Genomic DNA, 9,086 nt, shown 5'->3' with positions numbered 1-9,086 from the left:
CCAGGGATGTCATGTGGGGTGGTGAGAGCTCTCCCTCTCCACTGTGCTACCATCCAGGCAGGGCCTGGATGTAACGTGCGAAGCAGCAGAAAGATTTCAGAGTGCGGTGCCAGAACTGTACCCCACTGCCTGATTCAGATGACATTGGCATTTGTTGTATGCAGTCTGGCCACAGGTCAAGTAACTACATATCAATTTAGAGTTTAGACAAATGCAGTGTAGATCATTTCACTTGCATCTCATTTTAATGAGAAATTGCCTCTAGTGTTTCATTAAAGAGGAAAGAAAACCTGCCTTTCATGTGGTTTTCTAGCTAATTGCTGATTATAGAGGAATTACATAATATGATCACCAAACATGCCTCTAATTTCAGTCTTTTTCCCAATAATAGACTTTGATATGAAAAAGGATTTTCAGTCCTTGGTAGATAGTGTACAAATTTAGGTGCTGTGTATTTAACACTGCATGTATGGCTTAGCCTACTTTAAGAAGGAAAAAAAAAAAAAGAGAAAAATAAGAAAATTAAGTTCTGCATTCCTAACTTACAAATACTCTGCTTTCTGTCCTTCTGTTCAGGAACCCTGGGATGCACAACACATTCCAGCGCTGTTCTCTGCTTTCTGTGGTCTCCTAGTTGCACTTTCTTATCACCTCAGCAGACAAAGCAGTGACCCATCTGTACTGATGTAAGTTGCCTGCAAATGTTATTTATTGATTACTCTGTACAACACACAACCAGAGTGATGCCTGCGTTGCAGAACCGCACGGACTGTCTCCCAAAAGTATACTGTGGTGAGGTGGAGGTTCCTCACCGTGTCTGCCTGGTTGGTATCAGTCCTGTAAATAAATGAAGTGCTGCAGTCTGATTACCAGTAAGGCTGGTGCTCTTTAAACACCGCTGTCCGAATTCTCTGAAGCAGATTTCACCCTCTGGGAAATTGTGTGCTTGCCATGTTGCAGGATAGCGATTTAGTTGAGGGGGCTCTCGGGCTACTGCAGTTGCAGAATGTGCGTTGGGCAGCACCGTGGCAAGGAGAAAGGGTGTTTGATGTACTGGGAAGATGGCTCAATTCTAGCTCTTGTTGAGGGTCACTGTCAGTAGGCTGTGCCTCCCTGATATTAACTCCTTCCTTTTCTGCTCTGACACAGTCTGCTAAAGGTAGCTGAGGAAAGGTAGTGTGTGTTAAGAGCTGCCATTGAGAACAAGGGAGATCCAGGGGAGAAGTCCCCAATGTTGTCATCTGCAGGTTGAGGTAACACGAGAGAGGCCTGTAGATCCATATTTCAGGGGCGACAGACAGGAGTCTTCATGTGTGGGAACTGCGCTATGTGGCTGTCATAGGGGCTGCAGTGGCCCACAAGCAGCTGGGCATCTATGTATATGGCTGTGGGATTAAGCAAGAAAATGGGTTTTGTGCAGCTGGTATAATTGTGCCATCTGGGATTTTGTTTCACAGACAGCTCAGTCTAGAACAGTGCAGAGGGCCTGCAAGGAAAGCCCTGGGTTCTTGCCTTTGATTCATGAGGTGTATTGTGCTTGTCTTGAGGTGAGGCTCTTCAGTGTATGTAGATTGTACTAGGTATGTGGTAAGTCAGGGTAGTTGGGCGCACAATTCTGTAATGAGGAGAGAGCGGGGGGAAGTGGAGGGCTTTTTACACCATTCAAGACCATATTTGAGGAGAGAAACTTGGGAAAACGAGAATTCTGATGAGGAAGGAAAGGATATAGGACACTAGTAGAAATACGGCATCCCAGTAAATCTTAGCGAAGGCTTAAGAAATTCCTTCTTTATCATCCAGAAGATTCAGGTAATCTGATATTTATACATTACAAGGTTCTGATTTGGCAAAGCAACAAGAGCTGCTTATATCTATTGCCATTAACTTTATCCAAAGCCTACTGTGTCTGGCACCAATGTAAGTTAGACATGGATCAAACTTTGTGTAGCTAGTGTGTAGTTCACTGGCTGTTACAGTATGGAAGGAAGTGAAGCTGTGTGCTGTATCGGGAAGATTTGTTTAGCCTTGGAGTAAAATCTACACAGGTAAATTGCAAATCAGCATGGAAGTGTGAGCTCTTTCAATTTTGAAGTAATTTAAATGTATTCTACTCTCCCACTCCCTAGGAAGGATACACCAGTTCATTAACTTCTTTAATAGAACAGAAACTTGTCTTTCCTTAAAACTTTTGTTTTAAGGAAGTGATATTAAACCATTAAAAACATTTTAAATTTAGCTCTCAATTTCATAACGTTCTTAATCAAATCTGCAGCAGCTGAAATGGTTGTTAAATATCTTAAGATTCAAATATATGTACAACATCAAATGTTTATTGTGCAATCATGATTAAAATGTATAATCCTTAAAAAAAAAAAAGCGGTTTAAGATTTTTTTTTTAAACAGCTCTGAACTTAATTAAAGGAAGTTAAGGAGATTGGAAACAGTATTTAAGGGATGGCCTGTGGGATAAACTTCAAGATGGAGGAGGAGGTAGCACATAAATCTTGAACTGAGAATTGATATACAATTTATACAAAAATATCTTCTTTGGCCTTTCTAATATGGGTCTAAACAGCTCCTGTAGCAGTTTCAGCTTTGCTGAAACTTTAATAAGGGGCATGAATGGAACAGTACCCTCTCTGCTCATTCCTCTCAATGGCTGAGTCACATTGATTGGACTGCTGAGACTCCTTAACATTTTTACGAGGAAGTTCCACCCTGATCACAGATAGAGCTGGTTTGTGTCAATCTCCATCTGTACAGAGATAAGATAGCTACTGCATACATGAGGAAGGAAATCTGAGGCTGTTTGTTCCTCCTCCTCTGCCCCGCAGGAATATTCATGTTAGACATGTTCAAAAGTACCCTAACTAGGTGTTTGTTTTGTTGTGTTTTTTTTTTTAATAGGTCCCTTATTCAATGCAAATATGTTCCTCACTTTCTACGTCAACAGTTCGAAGATTCATCAGCAGATCCACTCCCAGAAAAGATGAGAGAATCAGTGGTAAGACCTTTTCTTTCATTATTTTCTGTTCAAAGCTTTCTCCCCTCCATCTTCCCTGCTGAGGAACCTCTTAAATATTCTCTTTTAGTAATTTAAATATTTAAATTATAAAAGGACAGAAAATGGGAGGATCTCTGTCCTGTTCCTTTAAATCCACAGATGGAAACAGAGAGAAGTTCTTCTAGATCTTCTCTCCAGTGAGGCCAGAAAGGAGAAGGGCAATGTTGCAGTTTTCCTTTCTGAAGGGTTCCTTTGAAGGACTCGGCAACATTGATTCCTTAATATAGTTGATGGGAAACACAGTCTTAGAGCTTGGGGAATGAGGTATCTCATCCTGGTACTCAAAGAGCTAATGCAGGTTCTATGCATAGAGTTATAGCCTGGCAACCTGGTGTGTACAAGGTAGGCTGGATTGTTCAACGAGCGTTCAAAAAGGTCAGCGGTCTTGCCAAACTCTCCTGTCGGTGTTGGAGGAGGACAGGATTTGGTCCACAGAATTAAGTGTGTTTAAACATCCCCGATTCATTCTTTTTCTAGGGCTAGGAGTTGACCTGGTTTTCAGAAATGCCTTTTTCTCTACCAGGACGTACTCTTGACTGTGTCCCCTCCACTCCAGCCAAGCCAGGTGGAGCATAGACCAGACTTGGCGCCTAGAGATGGAAGAAGCATGTGAGACTTGACTAGTATGAGAGAGGGAGGTACATACCTGGTGCCAAGCGTTGCTGTTTCATTCTTGCTTCTTTGCTTGGCAGACTGTTTATGTCCTACTGTCTGGCACGTAGCTCTAAGTTTGTGTTAGCTTATTTCCCACTTCAGCTTAAACATCCAAAGTGACCCATCTTCCTTTTTGTGTCTTTTTATATTAAAAAACTTCTCACTAACTGTTACCCAGGTGAGGTTGATTTTTATAAAGAGTTCATGCGGGAAGATTGTCAAGCTTCCAGAAGTATTAAGGGGTGTTTGACATTTCTTAGAGTCAGGAGCTGTCCTGCTTCCCAGCTGTCAGGCAGCCCTTCCTCCTTACCGTATCCTTAACAACTGCATCTGAGCATGTGCAATCTAGGCAATTATTCCTAAGTTCCTGAATACTTGCAGAAGCAAGGAGTGTTCAGAGTGCCTGGAAGACAAACTGTCTTTTTTTGACCCTTAGACATGACCTGAGAGACTGTAGTGCCTAGTGGTACAGGTTGCTAGTGCGGTAGCTGGCCTGGCCTCCAGATGTCCCTTCAAAGGGATGCGTCTATTCTACACATCTTGTATCATATTTGTTGGGCATTTTATAAGGTGTTACGCAGCCTACAGTTGATCTCACACTACCAATGTTTTCTACTTTTCTTTTGTAAGCTTCTGCTTAGTTTGTTATTTTCTACCATGTATAATAATATTTTAAACTGCTTACTCTAATAAGGCCTGCATAAGATTAAGTGATATGTCTTCTTCTGGTTGCTGGTATTGAACTACAGTTTCTTGCAAACTAAACTGCAACAGGGTCGCACTGCAATATGAATGTCCAGCTAGTAACAGAGTAAAAAAAAATAAAGTGTGTTAAAGTTTTTCTACATTCTGTGGTATTTCTGGTGTGTGGGTTATCGCCACAGTTCATTGTTCAATATATTCATCAACGGCCTGGATGAGGGGACAGAGTGTACCCTCAGCAAGTTTGCTGATGATACAAAACTGGGAGGAGTGGATGACACACCAGAAGGCTTTGCTGCCGTACAGCGAGACCTGGACAGGCTGGAGAGTTGGGCAGAGAGGAACCTAAGGAAGGGCAAGGTCAGGAACTAGAACACAAGGGCAAGTGTAGGGTCCTGCACCTAGGGAGGAATAACCCCATATACCAGTACAGGTTAGGAGCTGACCTGCTGGAAAGCAGCTCTGCAGAGAGAGACCTGGGAGTCCTGGTGGACAACAAGTTGACCACGAGGAAGAAACATGCCCTTGCGTGGCCAAGAAAATCAATGGTCTCCCGGGGTGCATTAAAAAGAGCATGGCCAGCAGGTTGAGGGAGATTTTCATCCCCTTCTATTCTGCCCTGGTGAGGCTGCATCTGAAGTGGTGCCCAGTGACAGGACAAGGGCAAACGAGCACAAGCTGGAACACAGGAAATTCTACCTCAACACGAGGGAAAACTTCTTTACTTTGAGGGTAACAGAGAACTGGAACAGGCTGCCCAGAGGTTGTGGCGTTTCCTTCTCTGGAGATATTCAAAACCCACCTGGATGCATTCCTGTCCAACCTGCTGTAGGTGAACCTGCTTTGGCCGGGGGGGGTGGACTAGATGATCTCCGAAGGTCCCTTCCAACCCCTACCATTCTGTGATTGTCAGTCCATTGTTATACATGAGTACTGTATGGCAGATGTAATGGAAAGCTTCTTGTTCCCCCATATTTATATCCCACTTGCATCTTTTGTTGATAGTGCCCTTCTTGGGAGCAGTACAGAGTCTGATCTGATCTGTTCTGCAGATAGACCCTTGCCAGGGACTGAAGTAGTTACTGGGGCTGTCCACTTAACTGGTTTCATTTCACAGTGCAGAGCGAAACCTTGAGCAAGGCTTTGATATATTTAAAACAAAAAAAACCCCAAAAGAATTAACAAATTCATGTCTGAGATCCTGGCTGTATTTTCAAAATGGAGTTGTGCTGCAGACTCTTGACCTATTTTTGTGTCAGTAAGGTGGACAGGGATCTGATGCCTTATACTAACATATTTACCATGTGGTTCAAATGCTCTTGGGTCCTTGAGCCACTGGGGTGGAAGATGCAGAAGCGCAGGGAGGACTGCGGTGGGGTTGGCCAGACATAGGACTTCAGTTCTTCTCTTCACCATGTGTCATTCCTGTCATGTTTTGCCAGTGTTCTCTTTGCATTTAATTGAGTGGGATTCCTGGCACCTTTTACTTTCCAGGATGTACCTGGGTTTGGAGCTGGCGCTTTTCTGCTCTGTACATTTGATACTCTGTGCTGCTGCTTTTAGACAGAGGCTGCTTTCCTTCAGTGTTGCTGGAGCTTGCTAGTTCTTTGCTACCTTTCCCCCCCTGCCTCTGTCCAGGCTTCCCTCAATCTGTATAAAAATTGTAAGCAAATGTGTTTGCTTACAATGTCAATTAGCAGTGCTAATTCTTCCACACTGGGAGATCTCTTGAAGAACGAGAGGGCAATTTCTGATTAAGGCTGGCTCTTTGTCTAGCCTCTGTGTTATCTGGTACTTCTGTCTCAATTAAACACTAACCAGTTTGCCAGGAGACTCCCACTGCTATCTCACAGTGCAGTGCTAACAGAGCAAGTAGGGAAGAATTGAGACAGGAGAAAATGCATGTGCCTCAAGTCGGAGGAACACAATCAAGCCATAGTCTCTGCTGACTTGCTTCAGCAACAGCAGTCATGTTTAGGATGTAGGACTCGGTTGACTCCTAAAAGCCAATTTTAAATGGCTTCCAGAACTTCTGCAAGGGGATCTTCAAACAGTTCGGAAACCAGATGAAACAACATGTCGGTATTTGAAGGAGATTTCATGGCGGTAGTTCGTTTTTTCCTCTTGGAGTGCTCCTCTGCAAGAAGAGCATTCCTGATCCTTTGCCAGTGGCAAGAGATGGCAGGATGCAACACAACAGCCAGCCGTGCTCTGGTCTATATACAGACGTTTGGTCTACGTAACATGCCATTTAAATAAGACCCATTTTAAGCAGAAATTCTGAGGTGTAGGTAACCTAATCACCTCCTCACGGAGCAGAAAGCAAACAAGGTTAATACAGAAAATTAATGTGTTGTATTCTGTAGTTGTTTTGCATTGATTTTAGGAATAATAAATACAGTGTCTCTAATGTTTAGTTACATGACCTTTACTCTTTTCCTTTGCTTGAATAGCTGTGTAAGAATTGCCAGCTTTGGAAGCCTGAATTATAAAGCATCTGTGATGGATAATTGACCATTCAACTTTGAGAATGGAGCTTCCTACCATTATAATTAATTTCTATAGGCATCCACATGGCTGATTACTAGATTAACCAGTGGCCTGAGGGTGCTAATGTGTTACATTCAAACTCAGCTTCCTTCCTGGCCTTTAATACAAACATTTAGATAGCTAGTAAAAGGATTTGTACAAAGCTCCAAAAGCATAATTGAAAATAATAATTAAAAAAGTGCCACTACAGCATATTCTGCTTGTAAAATCTCTGAGGCATCAAATGCAGTGATGTTGGTTTGGGGTTTCTTTTTCCCCTTGAGTGTAAAATGGAGGAAAAAGAACACCTGCTTTCAGCCCAAACTATAACAGTGATTAACTCTGTAGAGATTTTTTAAGTGCGATCAGAGTTTAACTTTCCCATGTTGGACCAATGGGAATGAAGGACTCAAACAACACATCATAGGGCTGTTCAACATTCAGTTCATAAGTGCCTGGCCTTGGGAATGGAATCCAAAATCCTGCTTTAGACAGTTGGGTCTAAATGCAGGACAGGGAACAGAGTTGCGTCCAAGGGGCACGTGCTTTGCAGGAGGGGTGGAAGCCACAGGTCCACTTGCAGCAGCCTGTAAGTGGATGCCCAAGGTTTTTTCCTGGAGGGTAGCTCTGAATTCCCCTGAGCCAGAGAGATAACTTCGCAGGGACAGCTGTTTCCTAGGGAGTCCTGAACACTAGGCCACAGCATGAAACAAAAGCGGCTAATGCTCAGCTTTGTTTTCAAAGGAAAAAACCCCTGAATTTTGTGAGAAGTTTGAATGTGTCTGCCACATCAAGAAGGAGCTCCTGTGAGGACCGTTTTGCAAGTCAGCAGCTGAGCAGTTCATTTACATTTTGAAGCACTTCTGTGCAAGGGCAGAAGGGCAAGCCTGGGCGTATGTGATGTTTTAAACACTTTAGATGTTGCCACAGTTGGAATGCAATTATCAAATTTGGGTTTAAATACGTGAATAATAGTCATTGCTTTAAAAACATAGACCTTTCCCTGTATGGGATTGTTAATGTGTCAAAAGCAGTGAGAGCACCCTAAAAAGAACACGTGCAAACTCAAAGATGGCAAAGGTGGGAAATACCAGTCCTATGCAATATAATCTGTGTAATCTGTTCTCTTTTGAATGTAATCTTTTGAAAAGATTTTCTTTAGTGTCTTGGCACAGAATGGAAAGTTAGCATGCCACCTCTCCCCAAAATGTCCATTATTATAATCTCTGCTGATTTTACAGCTAAATTCTTAATATTTGATGTAGTTCTTAAAATGACAGCTTCTTCAGTCACCAGATTGTGAGAGTAAGAAATCATTTTAATAGTAATCCTTTCTGGTTGTGGAGAAGAGCTTGAAAATATGATTGGAGTGTGGTTTTGTTTTTTATAAGCTTGTTTTAGGAGTTTAAGCTTGTTAAGGAGTTGGATTCAGCTGTGCAGAAAGTGATACTTGATCAAGACTTTTGATATATATTCACAAAAGGGCTGAAATAGTGCCATATAAATCTGGCATTGCTTAACTTTCTCGGATGCTGAATTTTACAAGCTAAATAGTGCTGCTTTTTGTAGATTTTTATATGCAACATCTTTAAAAAAAGTCGGAAAGGTTAAGAAAAAATTATTGCCATTACATGCATTGGTAATAATTCCCTCGTCCATCTTTACCAGGGTTTTGATCATGATTTTTCAGTCCTGCTCCACATATTAAAACCACTTGAGTTAGAGATGGGTGCACAACTCTGAAGTGAGAGAAGGTCTGAACTGACTGGAGAGGACCTGCGGAGACAGGCAGGGATCAAAGGTTTGTTCAGGAAAGAGAAGGCCTTTCCTGTGATGTCCCTCGTGTCGTGGTTCTCCTGTTGCATATGACGGCCAAGAAGCAAGGAGCACGGCCAGCAGGACTATGTTTTGAAAAGATGGTTGGGAAGAGTTTGGAAGGCCTAACTCTGCTCCTGCACATTCCCACCTGTAGTCCATGCGGAGAACAGGGCTGTCTGGAGAGGGCACAGCTCTCGGAGGGGAGGGAGTGCTGTTCTTTTGGAGGTGCGTGCTCCTGAGCACCGTGGGAAAGGGAAGGAGGGTGGTGATGGCTCGAGAACTCGGCTAAACCGCATTGGAGTTTCCTGGGACAAAGCAA

The 9,086-nt window shown here is 42.8% G+C and overlaps 1 protein-coding gene across 1 annotated transcript in view; it reads left to right on the top strand.

The window, feature by feature from the left end:
• Nucleotides 1-9,086, top strand: part of PCNXL2 (pecanex-like 2 (Drosophila)) — a 155,112-nt gene that overhangs the window by 63,264 nt on the left and 82,762 nt on the right. The window contains exons 16-17 of the mRNA XM_009891164.1: nucleotides 577-686; nucleotides 2,908-3,004. Coding sequence (XP_009889466.1) covers nucleotides 577-686; nucleotides 2,908-3,004 — 207 coding nt within the window. The remainder of the gene's footprint in view (nucleotides 1-576; nucleotides 687-2,907; nucleotides 3,005-9,086) is intronic.

The sequence above is a fragment of the Charadrius vociferus genome, unplaced genomic scaffold (assembly GCF_000708025.1).
Source record: "Charadrius vociferus isolate BGI_N301 unplaced genomic scaffold, ASM70802v2 scaffold78, whole genome shotgun sequence".
NCBI lineage: Eukaryota > Metazoa > Chordata > Aves > Charadriiformes > Charadriidae > Charadrius > Charadrius vociferus.
This window is presented reverse-complemented; position numbering and strand designations above follow the sequence as displayed.